This window comes from Nanorana parkeri, unplaced genomic scaffold (assembly GCF_000935625.1).
Source record: "Nanorana parkeri isolate BGI_ZX_2015 unplaced genomic scaffold, ASM93562v1 scaffold672, whole genome shotgun sequence".
Lineage (NCBI taxonomy): Eukaryota > Metazoa > Chordata > Amphibia > Anura > Dicroglossidae > Nanorana > Nanorana parkeri.
Genome location: NW_017306940.1, coordinates 432945 through 453184, shown reverse-complemented (window position 1 = coordinate 453184; position 20240 = coordinate 432945). Strand labels below are relative to the sequence as shown.

At 42.7% G+C, this 20240-nt stretch overlaps 1 protein-coding gene across 2 annotated transcripts in view; it reads left to right on the top strand.

The window, feature by feature from the left end:
- LOC108792712 (very long-chain acyl-CoA synthetase-like) overlaps positions 1 to 18352 on the top strand; it is a 32660-nt gene extending 14308 nt beyond the window's left edge. For both annotated transcript variants that reach the window (XM_018563546.1, XM_018563545.1), the window contains 7 exons: positions 3397 to 3521; positions 5314 to 5508; positions 6989 to 7079; positions 8886 to 9084; positions 14618 to 14715; positions 16267 to 16397; positions 18139 to 18352. In XM_018563546.1, the coding sequence (XP_018419048.1) occupies positions 3397 to 3521; positions 5314 to 5508; positions 6989 to 7079; positions 8886 to 9084; positions 14618 to 14715; positions 16267 to 16397; positions 18139 to 18315 (1016 nt within the window). In that variant the 3' untranslated portion in view covers positions 18316 to 18352. The remainder of the gene's footprint in view (positions 1 to 3396; positions 3522 to 5313; positions 5509 to 6988; positions 7080 to 8885; positions 9085 to 14617; positions 14716 to 16266; positions 16398 to 18138) is intronic.
- Positions 18353 to 20240: the final 1888 nt, after the last annotated feature.

The following is a 20240-nucleotide window of genomic DNA, read 5'->3' as shown; positions in this document are numbered from 1 at the left end:
GAAGAGGTTATAGCAAGAACACTTGTTCTTGGTACTGTTTTAAACAGCCGGCAATTGCTGTTTAAATGCAAGCGATCCGGTGTCTGTACAGGCGCTGGATCACTTGTACGGTGCAGCGCTGTGTCCCTCTCCCCCCCTCCATGGCCGCAGGTGCCGCCGTCAGCTTCCCGGGCTCATCATCTGTCCCTCGTGTGAGCCCGGGACTGGCGTGGAGGGTCTCCCCTGACAGATCGGAGGAGAGATCAGTGACTTCTAGCCGTGAATCTCTCCTCCGATCACTGGAACGGGAAGTGATGTGCATTACATCACTTCCGGTGTCACTGTACACATTCTCCGGCTCCTAGAGCCAGAAGAAAAAGCTGGTGAAGCTGATCTCTGCTTCATCAGCTTCTTTTGGGGTCGCTAGGTGACATTAGGGGTCTGAAAGACCCCTGATGTCTCCATAAAGAGGACCTGTCACATTATATTTACTATTACATAAGGGGCTTGCTAGCCCCCTATGTGATATCAATAAAGCTAAGTGCAAAAACAAATTTGTAAAAATGAAAGTAAGATAAAAAAATAAAAAATGCAAAAAAAAAATTTTTTAAAAGGTCCCCCGCTCCCCATGTGCACGCACATACAACGCAAACATGTGCTGTATGAGCCTACGTGCAAAAACAAAAATTGCCACACGTTACATATCGTCGTGAGCGTCGGAGTGAGAGCATTAATTCTAGAGCCATCAATCACTGTTAAAAATACTTGTTTGATAAACATTTGCGCAAATACCGTGCAACATAAAAAATTGCAACTAGCATCTTTTTATTCTACAGGGCCTCTGCTTTCAGAACATATATAATGGTTTGGGGGTCTGAAGCTGTTTTCTATCCAAAAATTTAGATTTTATCTTGTGTGTGCAAATGTAAGAAATTGCTCTGGGCAGCAAGTGGTTATTGAGTGTGCGATTTGTGTGTTATGTGTGTGTTTTAATGAGTGTATAAATATTTGAATACGTGTGTTTCCCTATTTTGCCTAAGGCAGTGATGCTGAACATTTTTTAAACCCGAGCGCCCGAACTGCAACGCAATACTAAAGTGATTTTCAGTGTTGGCACTTTGACATAAATAAATTGATTTTGCGTCGCAGTTTGGGCACTCGGGTTCAAAAACATTCGCCATTTCAACGATTTGTGTTAATCTTGGCCAGGTCACTATCTGCAAAGGAGTTTGCATTTTCTCCCTGTGCTTTTATGGGTTTCCTCCGGGTATTCTGGTTTCCTTCTACACTCCAAAAACATGCTTGTAGGTTAATTTGTTCCAAATTGGCCCTCTATGTATGCATGCATGTGTGACAGGGACTGCGCTCTGGTTGCATCACCTGCCCCTCTTCACTATCCTCCATTCAGAAAATATATTTTTTAAAGAACACAAGACATTCTGTGATTGGAGGAGAGGAGCTAGCGAGGATGCAACATCATCTCTTGTCCTCCAATCACAGAATATCTTATATTCTTTAAAAAAAATTGAAGATTTTTTTGGAATAAAGGATAGTGAAAAGGGGTGGGGGATGCAACTGTTGCACAGTACAGCTTTGGCTGTATCTCTCCCTCTCCTTGGTGCCCAGAAGCTTCATGTTGTGTGCAGGAGATGGCGTGCTGCAAGGCAAGATTTTTATACTTTGCAGCAGCCCTCTGCACATAACACAGTTTTTTTTAGTGATACATTACACAGCCAGCACGGTGTGTAAATTATAATGTTGCCTGGAGTGTGGCTTTAACATATGCTTTTAGGTTTAGATACACTTTAATCATTTAGAACTGGCTGTAGACATTATGGAATGGTTGGATGGGCATACATTACCAATTCCTCCTATAATGGTCCAGTTTTTCCCCTAAGTAAGGTTACTTTAGGTGCACAAATACTCCTGTGTGGGGTAAAATAGAGGAGGGAATGGGACTTGCACATGGACAGTTACAGCATCAGAGAAAACAGTAACAACTGATCAAGATTTTCCCAGCTGCCTGATCAGTTTCATCCCCAAAAGTGATTGCTTAGGACTAGGGATGCACCAATACCATTTTTTCAAGACCGAGTACCGACACTTTTACTCAAGTACTCGCCAATACCAATTACTGATATCTTTTTTTTGTGTCATATGACAATTTTTCTAAAACAATACAGACTAATGATTTTAAGACGGTGGTGGAGTGCCAGACTCTAGTCCCCAGCTGCGACCCTGGTAATTCTTCCACTGACTCCAAGCTGTAGAGGGGCTACAAATCCCAGCAATACATTATAGAGCAATGCAGAATACCATCAGCTTTAGAGGACTACAAATCCCATCAATACATTATAAAGCAATGCACAATAATACCATAAGCAATAGAGGACTACAAATCACAGCAATACATTGTACAGCAGTGCAAAGATAATACCATCAGCTATAGAGGACTACAAGTCACAGCAATACATTGTACATCAATGCATAATAATATGAAGCTAGATACTCTGTGTTGATCACCAGGGCTGTTTGGGGTTTCACCAGGGCTGAGCGGGGTTTTACTGGGGCTGTGTGTGGTCCCCCCAGGGCTGCGTGCAGTGTCACCAGGGCTGTGTATGGCGTCTCACCAAGGGCTCTGCGCTGCGTCTCACCAGGGCTGTGCGGTTTCACCAGGGCTGTGCGGTTTCACCAGGGCTGTGTGCAGTTTCAACAGCGTTTCAGAAGGGAAGGAGGAAGAGGAGAAGATGTACGGCCGGCCATGTAAATAGCCGCCGCAAGGTCCCCGCAAGGCTGCTGTGAGGTCCTAAACAAGAGCGGGACCTTATGGCAGCCGAATGTATTAAAAAATGTAAAGCGCAGGTATTGGTAATTAGTATCGGGGAATTTCCACCACTACGAAAATGGCCAGTATCAGCACTGATACTGGTATTGGTATATCCCTACTTAGGACTAGCACTAATGGCACTTTTGGCAAAATTACAGGATTTATATGCATTCATAACAGGGGCTGCAGAAAAAGAGATTGAGGACTCAATCTCTTTTTCTATTTTAAAAGGGAAAAATATCATGTGTCTGTATAGACACCCAATATTTCCCCAGAGCCACCAACAGTAAAGTTAAGAAATATTTATTAAAAAAATAAAAATCATATAAAACATTTTTTAAAGTTGAGAAAAAAAATAGAAATAAAATATTTAACAAAAAATAAAAAAAGGTTAGAAAAAAAAAAATTCGGTTTTCGGTCTGACATTTTTTTTTACTTCCAGTTTCAAAATGTCATTTGGTTGCACCTCTACTTAGGACTGTTGACTCTAATCAAACATTTATGGGCCTCTTCACCTTTTCATTAGCTCAACTCCTGTACTTCTGTAACCTGTAACTTTCTAAAGCATTATTCTTTTTTTTTTAAATCAGGAGCCACTTGTGTGATAAGGAATAAATTCTCAGCGAGTCAGTTCTGGGATGACTGCAGGAAATACAATGTTACAGCCTTCCAGTACATAGGAGAAATCCTGCGATACTTATGCAACACTCCAAAGGTATAGATAAAACTCTGAATATAAAATGAAAATGTTAACACAGAGCTTAGCCACACCTGTAACATATTGTGTTCTTTAGATAAATAAAAGTGAGGCACTTTGGTGAAGGTTTGAATCAGTAACTGCTTAACATACAGTCTTAACTTATGACTAAGGCCTTCTTCAAACCAAATCCGGACCAGGTCTGCGTGAGTTTCTGCATATGCAGTACAGTGTGTTTTGCTGCGTTTTTGTCACGTTTTTGAAGCGTTGCGGGCCGTTATTTAAAAAAATTTTTTTGCCTAAAATTAGCTTTCAGTGAGTTCCAGGGCGTTGGCATGCGATTTTGATGCATTTGCATGCAGTTTGGTGCATTCCAGAGCAGAAAAAATAGGGCATGCCGCAGTTTTTCTACATGCTCTGGAACTGAACGCTGCGGTGTGAACTAGAGCCCAAAATATCATTGGAATAAATTGGATGCAGTTTTGATGCGTTCTGCAACTGCTCTGCATCTGCTCCGCGCTTGGTGGGAACAAGCCCTTACAGTATTTCTTAACACATAACAGTCTTGATTAATTTATGTTTGGTAATATGTTGTCTGTTCATACTTCAGTTTTGTGTGTTCTAGGGCAGCCTATCTCAACCCCAGTGCCGTAGCACATTGGGGTGCCTTTCGCCTTCCTCAGGGGTGCCTTGAAATTTTCTCACAGCATCATGCCTTTCCAGGAATGCTGGTCACCAGCACCATGGACAAGGAAGTTTGCCATGCTGCTGCAACTCCTAACTGATGCTAGGACTCTGATGTTAGAGGGGATGATGTGAAGGGGGCAGAGGACTCATAAGTGAATAGGAGGACTGAGGACTCTGATGTGAAGGGGGTCTAATGACTCTGATGCAAAAGGGAAGTGGGGGGACTAAGGACTCTAATGTGAAGGGGCTCCTGATGTGAAAGGGGGGCTTGTGATATGAAAGGGTGGTTCTGATGTAAAAGGGGGATTCTGATGTGAAAGGATGGGGTATGATGTGAAGGGGGGCTCTGATGTGAAAGGAGGGTGTCCCTGATTTGAAGGGGGGCTCCTGATGTAAAGAAGGATTCTGATGGGAAAGGGAAATTCCAATGTGAAATGGGGGACTCTGAAATTGAAGGGGGGCTCTTAATTTATAGACCGAAAAAAACACAGTATACAGCGCTCTCTGCTGAGTTTTAAAATGTGGTGTGCTATGCAGCCCTAGAGACCAGGAGGAGACACCTGAGGTTGATATAACTGAAAAACATGTGAAGGGCGCAAAGACTTGTGTGTGTGAGTGGGTGCTGATAAAGATAGATGTCACTTACTTTCTGTCTGAGGGCTGGGGGAGAGGTGGCCTCTGGTGAAGATCGGGGGGTTGAGGAGAAGAGCCTTGCCTGAATGGGTGTCCGGCCATGAGAGCCCGTCCACACGAGTGGGTGGCTGGAACCGGAAGGAGAGAGGGGTGCCGAAGGTCCGTCCGTGTCCCTGCAGTGTTTGCGGGAGGTAGACTGAGTGGGACTTAATTTATTTATAGAGCGGACTATGATGTGAAAGGGGAAACCCCACTTTTTTGTTTTTTGGGATCCCTTATTAAAATCCATTACAATTTAGGCTGGGGTGCCTCGAGATTTTGCATAGTTTCAAATGGTGCCGTGACTAAAAAAAAGGTTGAGAATGCTGTTCTAGGATATGAGTAACCAGAGTATTTTTAAAATGTTGCACTTAGAACAGTAATTCACAATGTATGCAGAGCAACAAATAAGCACTTCTTTTGAAGTAACATACTGTGGTATGTATTTTAGAAAGACAATGACAAGGATCACTGCGTCCGGATTGCTGTGGGGAATGGTGTCAGGTCCGACGTCTGGAAAGAGTTCATCAATCGTTTTGGTCCCATCAAAATGTGTGAATTCTATGCAGCAACAGAGGGCAATTCTTTTTTTTTCAACTACACAGGAAAAATAGGAGCATTGGGAAAAAGCAACCTCTTCTTAAAGGTGAGAAAGAGAAGAAAAAACGTTTTCTAGCTACTCCCCTCAGTCAACCCGAGTGTTTTATACTTTAGTAAGGAAGAGAAATGATGAAACGTGTAATTAATATTTTATACCTATCTCGCTACTTTAAACCAGTGTTTCTCAGCTTCAGTCCTCAACCACTCCCATCAAAGTTTAATATTTCCCATGTTTTTTTTTTTTTAAAAGGAGAACTATGGGGTTTGGGCTTTTCCCCATAGTTCTCCTAAGGGTAACGGGAGGACACAAACTAGCGTCCTCCCGTCACCCTAAGCTCAGTATACCGCGAGCTACAGCTCGCGGTATACTGAGACGCCGCAGCTGAAACAGATCCTGACAACTCTGTCTGGATCCACCCAGCTGCGTGAGCGACACCTGGTTCTGCCTATCTAGAGGCAGAGCCAGCTGTAACCACCCCCTCCCTTGTCCGTTTCGCCAGTCAGCGCTGGAGGATCAGAAAGGGGAGTGGAGAATTCAGTCCCTCCCCTGTCACGGCTCTCTGCAGGGATAGATTGAGAAGTGAGCGAGCGCCGGTATGTGTTCACTCACTTCCCGATCAACTGAGCCGACCTGTGACAGTTTCACTGTCACAGGTCGGCTCAGATTATGAGGCTGAGTGAAAATCACTCACCTCATAATTCTCCTTTAATACCCAATCTCATACCAGACCTAAAGGAACTAGTATGACTTTGGAGGGGAACCCCATGCTTTTTTTTTTTTTTTTACATCAGGGTCCCCCCTAACATACTTATCAGACCTAATAGGTCTGGTATGAATTGTGAAGGGGACCTCGCACCTTTTTTTTTATATTCCTAAATTTCGGGAAATTGGTCCGCTGTGGCCGACCATTGTCACCACTCCAGCTGTTTGTTCGACTTTGGCGAGCCGAAGCATGTTCGTTTGGCTCAGTTGTTTACTTCGGCTGCTGTATGGGCTATTGAGAATAGTGTGTACAGCTGCCCTTCGGTTCAGCTGAACCAAATGGTTTCTGTACCCGAAGCGAGCAGGACACATTCGGCTAAATACTTTGGCTCTTGAGTGAATAACCCTATATGCGACGCTGACATTACTTTGATTTAGGTTGGATTCAAACTAGAACCACCTGTTGTATTGTGTTCACTGTGAACGGTCTTCCAATGCACCACAACAGATCAGAAAACATACATGTCCCTTTTTGGCAATGCAGCGCACCACAATGCACAGCATGTGCATTGTCTTGTTCTGCAGTGCATGGTGTTATAGCGTATAGCTCCTTGGAATGCCATTTACATTTACATAGAGCAGGTGCATTGCCATGCGGAAACGTGTGGCACAAGTGTGAATGGGTCTAGATTTTCCTATAAAATAGCATGATACAAAACATTTCTGATTAATTTTTCCATCTTTCAAATATTTACCAAAAATCTTGAAGCAAGTATAAATTGCATTTTAGTATCATTAAATCGTTTACATTGTTATCTTCTAGGCTATGAGGCCATACAACCTTATCAAGTACGACGTGGAAAAGGATGAACCAGTAAGAAATGCCACAGGACAGTGCATTAGAGTAGCTAAAGGTAATTTGGTATTAGTGGTCCTGTCATATCTAAAGCCCAAACTTGTTTTCATTTTGGATAGAGTGGGTTACATTTATCTAATATGGCTATTTGGCCATACAAAGCAAATGAGGTCACTACAAGCATCCCGCCCCTTTGTTAAAATGCAACTGCAGGGTTGAGAATATCTGGCCTGCAGCTGATTGGTTGGAAGTGTCCATGGCAGTTCCTTGTTCGGAGAGCTCAAGTTCGGACTGGGTTTGGTCCATACCTGAGCTCATCCCTAATTCTTGTCATGTAGACTCAACAAGAAGTGAGGGTCTCTTTCCAATGTGAGGGATATCCCCTCTTAGACAGTTATCTTGGGAACAAGTGGAAGACTTACCCTATTCCTATTCTGGTGGCAACTCAAAATTTGCATTTACCCTGCAGATTTGTTGCACAACCAAGGTCGTGGCAAATCTAAACTTCATCCTTTTTCAAATTGAACCCGATTGTAAATACCATTTGTTCAAATGATATGACCTATAGTATCCAATCAAATCTGTTCCCCTAATCCTATGTGTAGGTACTCTTATATAGGGCCGGTTCACACTATCACTCGATGGGATTCAAGCATGGCATTCCACAACAAACTTCGGGATAGTGCAGGAAGTGCATTGCACTGCCATTCAAATGAATGGCAACCCAAGAGCGCCTCTCAATCGCAATGTGTGGTACACATAGCAGCTTTACCTCACTCCCTTGGTGTGAATGCACTGGCTTACACCATCAGTATGGGATGGACGCACAACGCACCTCCCGTGTGATGACAGTGTGGGAAGTGCACTGCAGTGCCATTCATTGGAATGGCAACCCAAAAGCACCTTCTGCCTGCAGTGCACTCATCCACACTAACGGTCGCTACCGCAAATATCGTGCGTTTCAATCGGGGAAAGATTTACATACACTATTTTTTAAATTACTCTGCAACAAATGGTATTTGTGGTAGCGCACTTTGCAATGTGGCTGAGTGTATTGCGGGCGGGAGGTGCTTTTGGGTTGCCATTCCAAAGAATGCCAGTGCAATGCACTTCCCACACTGTCATCACACGGTTGTTGTGTGAGTTGTGTGTTAATTGCATGGTGGTGGTGTGAACCAGACCTTGGTCCGGTCACACCAAGATCATGAGGTATCAGGGAACACACTGGCTGTGCGTTACTTTGAATGGCACCCCGGATGCACTTCCTGTCTGCACTCCACAGCACCGCAATACTGTGCTTGTCCTTGGAGTGTGGGAGGAAACCTAAGAACCCAGAAGAAAAGCATATGGAGAACATGCAAACTCCATGCACAGGTCCGTACAGCTCAGTGTAATGACCAGGATATGAAGCCTACAGGGTATTAGCCACTCTATAAAAATTACTTTTAAAAAGGAAGCAGTTGAAAAGCAAATAGCAGAAATGCTACAACAGGGAAGATATTTCCCTTTCCACAATCCTATATGCTAGTATCTAACATCAAGCAGCAATTCTTCAGCAATACTTCGAAGTATGCTAAAAGGTATTTACTAACATTTTTGCGGGCTAGAGCGCTGCTTGTGCGTTTACGGCATTTTACGAATGGAATTCCTAATGTCTTTTCGCACGATAACGCGCATTTGTGGCGTGTTTGTATTTATGAGTATGAGGCTGGTAAATCAGGCCCAAAGTATCCAACCAAATCTGTGTCCCTAATCCTATGTGTAGGTACCCCTTATAGGAATCCTTGCACAGTGGGCAGTGGAGAAGAATTTTCTTGCAAGACTATTATTCCTCTGATTAACTTCTGTTATTGTTTGATCACAGGAGAAACTGGACTGCTGATCTCAGAAATTACTGTTACAACCCCGTTTACTGGGTATGCAGGGGATGCTTCTCTGACTGAGAAGAAGAGACTTCACAATGTGTTTAAAAAGGGAGATTTATACTTTAACACTGGAGATTTGATCATGGAGGATAAGGAAGGCTTTTTGTTCTTCCAGGACCGTGTAGGAGATACATTTCGGTAAGCAGTCAGCCTGGAATTTCATTTTCTGTGAGCACAACATTTGTGGCAATTATTGCAAATTTACTTTAAAGCAATTCTTCTTCATATTTTCTTCCATCTGTGGGCATGCTCAGAAAGAAGCACTGATATGTGATATCATGCATAGCGTGGTGCTGAAGTAATGTCAGCACAGCTCTCTGCATTATTACACTAGAGGGTGCTGTGGTGACACCCCCTCAGGGGTAGGTCCATAGTCACAGTAACTCCTAAGTCTTCTGGTTTGAATACACTAGGTGTCAGTCAACCTGGAAGACTGAGGACATGTGGGAGAAAAGATATTGCAGGGGACAATGCTGAAGAGATGAGTATTGCAGCCAGTGGTGCTTTTTTACTGAAATCACTGGCTGGTGTGGGGCTTTAAATGATGGTTTCATGAGAAAAGGGAGATGCATGGGCATCAGGGAGAAGCATGTGCAGCTTAAGTCTTTTTCCATCTCATGTGCACAACAAAATGTGCATGTGCAGTGATGCTTAGCCCTACATAAAATGGTAGTTAACATAGCAGAATGACAAAGGAATTTAGGCAAATATGTACCAAGCATGCTCCTCCCCACCACCAGTTTTTTGTACATACCAGAATCTGGATTGCGTTTTTGCATCCTTTCCATTTTTTTGCAATACCAATTAGCTTCTGGCTACCCAGCATCACTGCCATTCTGGAGCCAACATAGCTTTAGTTTAGCTGCAGCTGCTATATTTCCAGGTACAATGCAGAGAAGGCTCAAATCAGGTTGGTTCAGGTTGTGAGGATCTAATCAGCTTCATGAAATATGTGGGGGTTAAAAAGGGAGGGGGCACACATAACCCTATCACTGCACATCTCAGACGGTGGAAACAGTAACACTCCTACTTCCTGCATTTGTCCTTTAATAGGAATGTTCATTAACAAGAACATTTGGGAATTCATTAAAGTAGATGTATGGCCTCCCTTCAAAACTGCACTTTTAGTTATCCCCTTGGTGACACTGCAATGTCTCACAAATACCTATTGATCCTGCCACTGAAGTCCACTTTGCGCAGCCTTCTGTGATGGGGAGACAATGCTGCTGCACTGCTCAAGGATTCAGAGCAGTATTGTCACCATTATGCGAGTCGTGCCTGAGTGGGATGAGACGACACTACAGGGGCCATGGTCGTTAGCACAGTCACTGCCGACCAGCCTGTAGCTCGATCAGTAGTTAAAGGAGAACTATGAGGTGAGTGCTTTTCACTCACCTCATAGTTCTAGCCGACCTGTGACAATGAGACTGTCACAGGTCGGCTCAGTAGAACGGGAGGTGAGCGAACACATACCGGGTTCGCTCGCCTCTCGATCCTGTCACGGCTCTCTGCCGTGACAGGGGGAGGGGCTGGATTCCCCTCTCCCCGCTCCGATCTGCCAGAGCTGACTGGCGGAACGGACGGGGGAGGGGGTGGGTACAGCTGGCTCTGCCTCTAGATAGGCAGAGCCAGCTGTTACCTAAGTCGTGACCCGCTCCGGCGTCTCAGTATACCGCGAGCTGTAGCTCGCGGTATACTGAGTTTAGGGTAACGGGAGGACGCTAGTTTGTGTCCTCCCGTTACCCTAAGGAGAACTATGGGGAAAAACACTGATCCCATAGTTCTCCTTTAACTACATCTAGTCTTGCCCACTGCTTTCTGGATTGACAGCATTGCTTCTGCTGCTGAAACCCTCCCACTGGGAGCTGCAGTGTCTGGGAGGGCGAGTGGGTGCATATACTGTACACAAACACATTTTAGGGCCAGTGTAGACTGCCTCTAATTAATGTACCAGGATAGGTTTGGGTTGCTGGAGGAAAGCAAATCATCTGGAGAAAACTAAAAAAAAAAAAAAAAAAAAAGAAGGCATCAGGACCCCTTAATATGATTCAAACCACAGACCCAGTGAACAACCAAATAAACAAACGGCCAAACCAGGGTAGGTGCTGTATCCTTCAGGCCTTGTTCACACCGAGCGGTGCAGAGCAGTTACAGACCGGATCAAAGCAGCGTCCAATGTATTCCAATGGTATTTTGGGCTCTATATCAGCGTTCAGTTCCAGAGCATGTAAAAAAAAACTGCAGCAAGCTCTATTTTACCTGCTCTGCAACGCATGCAAACGCCCTGGAACGCACTGAAAGACAATTTTAAACTAAACATTATTTTTTTTTTAACCAAAAACGGCCCGGAACGCATCAAAAACGCGGCACAACCCACTGCACTGCGTGTACAGAAACTCATGCAGATCTGGTCTACATTTGGTGTGAACAAGCCCTCAATGAATGCAGAGAATTGCTCTTGCAGTGCAGAAAGGGTCTGATAACTGCAGCCAATGCTATGGCTAGCCTCATACCAATGTAGGAATCTTATCCAATTGGGGTGTACAAATATGCAAAATAAACAGTTTAATACACCTTTATAAAAAGCAAAACATTTGATGTTAATATAACCTAAACTTCTTCAAGCCTAAAAACTATTTACTGACATCCATGTTTTTAACCAAAAGCTACCTAAATGACTTTCTAACCTACACCAATGACCAGACCAGGTGTAATTTCATCTTCTATTACTTTACAAAACAAGGTGTTTTCCCATAGATTTCTGCTGGTAAATACAGACGATGCTGAGAGTGTACTTGTGTTTCAGCTCCGTGAATAATTGAATAGGGACTTTATTGTACAGCGTGTTTACTTTAAGCCAAGTGGACCTATTGTCAATGGAAACTGTAGCGTAAGTAACACGCTGCACCTGTGCCATGTCCCTGCAGAACATAGAACACAAAGCCTGGGCAGGTTAGGCAACTCCAGTGTTATTGCAATCATTGCTTGTATACAAGTCTACTTATAGTTTTATTGCCCAGCATTTAAAAATGAGAAACATAAAGAAACAAGGAGTAGAGACTGTTCACTTAGCAAAGTAATGTTCACTTTGAGAATCGCTGAGCAGTGAATGAGTGAATAATGTTAACCTGTGTTCACTTTGGATACACAGTCATGTGCGGGGGGAATTTTAAAAAATTGAATTTTTGCGAGCATCCGATTGTTTTTTTGAAGTGATCAAAGCTTCAGCTTATTTACTAATCTCAGCAAATGCTTATTTTACTAAATGAGCAGTCTCTATGGCTTTAGTAAATCAACCCCACTGTGTTTTACCTTAAAAGATACATAACTATTGAAGATAAGATTGTGAATGCATTAGGTTAGATGGCATGTATCAATGGTAGATAATATTAAGCTGATCTGTATATGACTTGTTTGCTGAAATACAGAAACTTGCTGCAATTCAGACTTTCAGCTTGGAGGACCTCTTATAGTATGGTGCCCCATGTAAGGTAAGCTTAAAGGCTAAATTTACCTTTCTGAATATGTTTTATGTTACACCCATATTCAGGGTGTAACATGAAATATGCTAAGGCTGCAATCCTCCCACCCCTCTTCGCCCCCCCCCCCCCTACTTACCTGAATTGCAGGGTTTTCCTCATTGCAGGCTTGTGTTCATTTTCGTCCTGGCTGTGAATGGCTCTGGCCACACAACTGCATCATCCTTCCACAGTATCTTTGACAGGATCTGTGAAGAAACTATAATTCTCATCAGCCAACACAACAGAGGGACTTGCAGTTCTCAATGGCATACAAGTGAGGTGATGTCACCACACTTGTAGTCCATTCCTTCTTTCTCGGACATGGACAGGAGGAAGAGTCTGCAGGAGCCAAGGCATTGGAGCCATGATCCACTAATTGCGGATCCAATGCTCAACTGTTGGCCCCAATGCAATATAATAATAAATGCAGTTTTTGCTTTTATGATGATAAGTGCATTTATTTATTTTTCTAAAAAGGTGGACTTTCCCTTTAATAGCCTGAGCTTTTAAAGCTAAACTCCAGGCAGCTATAAAAACAATAATTAATGCAGTTATGTATTCATTAAAAAAACCTCTGTTTGTAGTTGATTTATAAAGAATTCGCTGGGCCATTCACCCTGCAAATATCTCTGAACATTTGACCTGTGTGTATATTCTGTAAGCACACATGAACAGTCTTTAGATTTTTGGTTGGAACTTCTTACACAGCCTCCCAGAAACACAAGCACACAGTCTGATATGCATGCTGCAAACGGCTTGAAAACATGAAGGAAGCCACAGCTTTATTCTCTACCTTTTTTCAATACAACAGGGTATATACCATAGATCAGAGGCGTAATTAGAACCTTCAGGGCCCCAGTGCAAGAAACCATCAAGGCCCCCCCCCCAACTGCAATGGCACCGCATGGTTAAAAGGAAGGCTGCCAAGGTCCCCAGCAAGTGTGGGACCTCAGGCAGCCGCTTGTTTAAAATTTTAGTGCCTGTGTTCTGTTGAGAACGCCGACCTAATATCTGCGCTTACGTACAGACGGGATTAATGAGGAAACCGCCATTTATTTACAAAGCGCAAGCGTAGATGCTGAGGTCGGCAAATTCAACTACATCTGCATTCTCGACAGAACACCGGTATCTGCATTTAGTATCGGGGCATTTTCACGAGTATGAGTACTCGTGAAAATGCCCAGTATTGGCAGTGGTGTATCCCTACTTAAAAATATAACGCATTGCTGAGACTTGTAGTTCTACATAGTTGGAGCTATTCTGCATTGCTGTATAATCATCATATAGCAATGCAGAATACCACCAGCTATGCAGGACTACAAGTCCCAGCAATACATTATAATAAAAATCAGCACTACAGAATATCACCAGCATCCCCTCCACGCTTCCCCGCGCGCCACCCTTCCCACTCCAGACTTACCTTTCCTCACCTGCAGGGCCCTCTTTCTTGTCTCCGCAGCCAGGGGGCGGGGCTAAGAGGAGAGGATCCTCACACAGCAGAATGTGCTGCCTGGCAGTGCCTGCAGCTTCTCCATCCCCACCGCACAGCCAACCGTCCATGCTGTGCATGGCTGTGCGGCACGGAAGGAGCAGCATGATCTCGGGAGGGTCCTCTTCTTCCTCGCTGGGCCCCCCCAAGTGGCGGAACGATCCTTTGGGTTCCGCCAGTGCCATAGGTACTGTATAACAGAACTTATAAACACTGCCATCTAGTGACCGAAATTGTATACTGCAGAAATTGTTGCTATAAACACAGTAATGTGTATTCTAACATTTTTCCTTTACAATTGTAATTAAATGGGAAAGTTGTGACTGTAATATTGCATTATGGCCAGTAGATGGCAGTAAAGGAGCACAGGAAATGAGTAATCCCAGTCAGGCTCTGTTGTTGTGCAAATGTAGTAACAGGAAAAAGACTGACAGCAGAAGAGAGAATGATTGACCTCATCAGTCAGCTGCTGATCCTCCACTGTCAGGTCTTCAGGTGTGGGGAGGGGGTGTTTAAACCCATGAACAGAATGAAATATATATATATATATATATCTCAACAGTATAGTTAGCTGTTTGCTTCTTATTCTTTCATATCAATAGTTAGCTGAATGATGGAACAAGGATACGATTGCTATACCTTTCTGCACATTTTTTTTCAGTTGGAAAGGCGAAAATGTGTCAACCACAGAAGTGGCAGATATTGTAGGAATGACTGATTTCATTGAGGAGGTCAATGTATATGGCATTCCAGTGCCTTGTAAGTATTCAATGGTTCTTCAACACAGCATAATTTGTCAAAGGTATAGCAACCCATAATCTCCAAATAAGTGTTCTGGTTTATATATGTTAGATGGAAGATATTACTGCTGCCACACTAAATACTACTAGACTTGTGCGCCGTCAAAAAATTTGTTCCGTTTCGGAATATACGTTATTTCATATTTCGTAATTCGTGTCCGAAACTCAATCCGGATTCGTACGAAATACGAATTTTCGTTAGTTTCGGCACATTTTCGCAACTGTACGAACATTCGTTATGATGAAGTTAAAAAGCAAAAATACCTTTGTTAATATTGGAGTCGATGTGGTAGTTGTTTTTTTATCTGAAATACGAATTCCGTTAACGGATTCCGGATCCGAATTTCGTATAAAAAAAAAAATACCATCAACTCCAATATAAATGTACTTTGCTTTTTAACTTCAATATAACGAAATTCCGTCAACGGAATTTCATATTTCCTGCCTGTATATTGTAATGCAACTCTCAGCAGCAGCGGATCCGTATTTCGGATTAAAAAAAAAAATCTTGTCATGTTGTTCAACCTCATTTACAGGGGTAATATTAGTTCCTGTTTCAAAGAAATTCGGATCCGAAATTCGTTAACGGAATTTCGTATTTCGGATATAATTCGGAAACTGCCATTCGGATTTCGGATGCTTCCGAATTTACGAATTTCAGGAAAATTCGTACGAATTTCGATTCGTAACGAAACGAATCGCACGTGTCTAGATACTACCTGGAGATTGACAAATCCCCAACTGTAGGATGATATGTTACCATATTAGAGTCCCACTAAACCTTCCAGTTTGTGATTGGTACCGTTTACATGACTGTATTATGGTATAGAGATAGTTATGGCTCCTGGCACTGAAAACACGAAATAATACGAGTATGTGAAGCAGATGCTTTTCTTGCCCTCGTTTCCAGTCTGCAGTGACAGTACAGATGTAGACATACAGTACTACATGTAGACATGTAGATTGACCTGGACCCGATATGCATTCCTAAAGTGACTCAACCACTTAAGAGATAACTAAAGCTACTAGTAGGTATGAAGTGCAGGAACCAAGATGTGCCTGCACATACCTGCATCAGCTTTCACAGCCCTTTAATGCCTGAAAGGCTGAATGCACCTGACACCTGTAGGTATTGTTGGAGCAGGTCTGCTTGCTCTTGCTCCCCACACATACCATCATTATGATGGGCTGCTGCACTAACCAATAGGAATGGCTGGAAGATGGGAAGCTCTGTTACCACCAGGAAGCATCAAAGTTGGTGCAGGTATGTGCAGGGATCACCGAAAGTTGTTGCAGGTATGTGCAGGGATCACTTAGTGGCAACCAGCAAGCAGAGCCAATTTAAAACACAAGGAAGAAAAGTCAAAGGCTGGGTGATATATAGTTAAAGTTGCTTGGTTTTCCCAGCTATTGTTAATAAGCAATTGGTTTCTCAAGTACAATTTTGAATAAAATACATTTCATTTCACATGCTTTCATACGTAAATAAACGTATGGCCTCATTGTTTAGATCATGAAGGGAGAATTGGAATGGCAGCAGTTAAACTTAAGGAAGACCAGTCATTTGATGGAGAAAAACTCTATGAAAAAGTGGTGGACTATTTACCAAGTTATGCCAGACCTCGCTTTGTGAGAATACAGGTAAGGGAATTTTCTATATACAATGTCCAGGCTAGAAACTGGCCAGTAATAGTCTACAGAGATTTTATGCCTGTGCCAGCCAGAGCCCTGGCGAAAAATGTAGGACATGGAAACAGGCTACTGGATGCAGCTTCTTCTAAACAATCACATGCATGCAGAATTATTACATTTATCATCGGTGATTGATTTTCTTACACAAAAGGTAGCAATATGCACTTATACTACCTGTGAAGGACCCAAGCATATACTGTACCTGAAAAGGGAGTGGGGGTTAAAGGCCAAACAAAATTCATGCTCGTTCCTTTAAGCATGACACAGGACTTGATACAGACTTGTTTTGTAATATGACTAACTACTACTACTACTACTACTACTACTAGGTATACCATGACATACAATGGATGAATAGGAACATTCTCATATAATACCACTGTAGTTTTGCCAATAGGGTGCTCGCTACAGATAAGTATTTTTACTATGCGTGATTCCACACTGAGCTGATGTAAAAAAATATATATATATATTTTAAATGTTTTTGTCAGCCAAATTTTAAATCGTATATACGAATTGTATTTTCATACCAGCAAACTGGGGTCTAGACTCCTTTTCTCATATTTAAAAGACTAGTAATATTTGTTTTGCTGAAAGCTGTTGTATACAAAGCCCAATAGCTCAAGCTCATATTTTCACCTTATTACTGAATGAGTCACAGCAGTGATATATAAAACAAGAGATTACAAACTCAAAGATTCAAAGCCCAACTGCAGGCAAAAGTCCTCCAGCAGCTCTGGCTGCAATACTCACCTTGTCTCCCACGTTGTGCACCGCAGTAATTTTCTTTTGCCTCTAGATGTCCTCTTCCATTTTGAAGGATGCCCAGCTTCATTCATCCTGAAAGAGAGTGAATCCTGTGCATGCAGGGTGCCATGTAACCATGGCGTCCTGCAATCACACACAATAATGCAGAGATCTTTGCATTATTGAGGACTGCACAAGGTTGGAGAAGAGCAGAAGAGAAAGAGGATGCTACGGGTCACTTAACCAGCCCAAAGACATAAAAAAAAAAGCTAAAACTACTTCTAAGAAGGTCCATCAGGGGGTGGGGTAGGGTGCAATGGGTTGGGGGATCCTGGAGTTGGGCTTTAAATAAAATTGACCATTATAATTTGCCTTTAAATGGTATTGATGGGGCCAATCCATGCTGCCTTCAAACTAAACACAAGAACAAGCATTTAGTCCTACAGTCTATCGGTCCTTAGATGTGGTGGCTGCATTAGTTATTTGTTCGGAGTAAGAACATATTTTTAGCAAATACAGAAATGCAGTGTTCTTGTCACTTAGAGTGAGATGAACTGGGAGCAAAAAACTATTATCTTATTAGTGTAAACCTCTAATGCCACCATCCCCATGGAATGGAGATGAACAAAGGAAGACGTGCCTGAGGTTCAGCCTGGGTGACTACCTTGGCTCTTCGTATACTTACAGTAAAGGAGCCAAGGACAGGAAGTGTGTTTTTCACAGACTTACCTGGTGACACGAAAGGAAAAATGCCTGAAAAAAGAAAGCTAATCCACCCACCACACCTAAGCACTGCTGTGCTGCACTATATGACATTTTGTTTTTGAGTTGAGACATAATGTAAACTGTTATTGGCAGTAATGACCATATGAAATATCTAGTGTAGTATCAGATAAGTGAATGTAATAACTGTATGCTTTATAAACATTTCTTACCTATACAGGAATCTATTGAGGTTACTGGCACCTACAAGCAACGCAAGGTGGAACTGGTCAAAGAAGGCTTCAACCCACTTGTCATCAAAGACCCCTTGTACTTCTTGGATGAAACAAATAAAATATACAGGCCAATGACTCAACAGATCTACAATGCCATCTTGGAAAAAACATTCAAATTATAACATATGTGGCTTGCTAACCTTGGTCTGAGCATTATTACAGCTCATCAAATGTTAATAGGAAACAACTATTTGTATTTCATTGGCTTTTGGAGATTTATCTGAACAGTTCACCCATTAAAAAACATAATTAGAAATGCTTAGGAGTTAAAAGAATCTCATGCAAACACCAATCTACATACATAAATATATCAATGTGCAGATTTATTTTGGGAAAGAACACAAGCATTTAATTTATACTGAACTGGCAAAAATATTAATGCCCTGAAATAAAATGTGTTTCTAATGTAAATGTTCTCCTGAAAATTAATTTGACAGATTCCAGTTGTATTCATTTCAGTTACAATGGTGTAATCATACATTCACTAGTTTGCTTTGCTCTTTGAGCTTCAGCATCATCCTTGTTCTGCACCAACTCCCTTTAAAGCAGAACTCCAGTCTGCTCGCCTCCAGGCCCTGCTTCCATCAGTCTGAAGGTAATGGCATGTATGAAAAGTAATTTTTGCTATAACATACAATGGTGATAATGGCAAATGGAAACTAAAGTACCAGACTTTTAAGAAATGTGAACTTTTAACTGGTGAACTAAAGTAGAATGTGCAGACTTTTCTGTGGTGAACCTAGTAGAAGATACAAAGTGAGTGTACACTGCTATTGCCACTTTTCTGAAGACCCTACTAATAAAGATTGCTGAAAATGCATTAGGAAGTGCTGCCAACCAATGGGAAGGGGGTGGTCTACCCCAGGCACCACCACTTGGAGCAGTCTCCCAAACCCTCCACTCATGGCACCCTTTTAAAGTATCCAAAATCTCGAGGCCCCTCAGTCTAAAATGGGGTTCTCCCTTCACATCAGAGTCTTCCCCTCACATCAGAATCCACTTTCACATCAGAGTCCTCAGTCTCCCCACCCCGAGTCCACCTTACGCGTCAGAGTCCTCACACCCTCCCTTTTCACATCAGAGTTCCCAGTCCCCTTCTTTTAAATCAGAGTGCTTAGTTCCCTCCCCCTTTTACTTACAGTCCGCATTCTCCTCCTCTTCACATCAGAGTCCCATCTTACATACAGTGTTGGTGCAGCAGCATGTCAAAGGGCGGGAGGTGGAGCAGGTCTGGAGGGAGACAACTCCAGATACAAAGTTCCTTCCATCCTCTTCCGAATGCTGACACAGCCCTAAATGCAGATTACCCTGGATTAGCACCATGTTACTAATGGCCAGCATTGAATCCATGCGGGATACATGTTATTTGACGGCACCCCGAACGCGAAAGGCTGACTAAGAGGGTGCCTCTGGCGATATTTAGTGGCAGGTGTCAGCAACTGACCACCTGTACTGGGGTGAGGGTATTTTTACAGCCTGCCACTGAACCCCTATGAAGGTGGGATTATTTCAGCTATTTACACCAGTGCTTAGGGTTAATATTCCTGACAATGACACCAATGCTGGGGCTTTTTTACTCCCCCACTACAAGCCATACACGTGAAGTGACACTTTGTTGACACCTCTAGGTGTTCGACAGACGCATACTAAGCACACTGCATCTTTCTTCTTTATAACTTCAAGACATCCCTCCTAACTATTTTTAAATGTTGGTAACAATGCAGGAGATCTGAGCTCCTGCACGTTGGTCGGATTGATATGCTAAATTCAGTATCTCTGCTGCAATTCACGCTCCATGTGCTAATTTTTCTCCCACCCCCAATGTGCGTGATTATTACTGAAAATGTTTTGGTGCATGGAGGGGAGTGGTAAAAGATGATCCACCCCCAGTTGCCAGATATGATGGGTATGCCACTGCTGCCAGTAGTAAAAGGGCATGAATCATAAGAAAACAACTTGAAACACTAAAAATGAAAATTATCTCCATTGAGGAGATGGGTTGCCAGGTTTTCAGTCACCTATTCAAGAGAAAAGGACAACGCATATC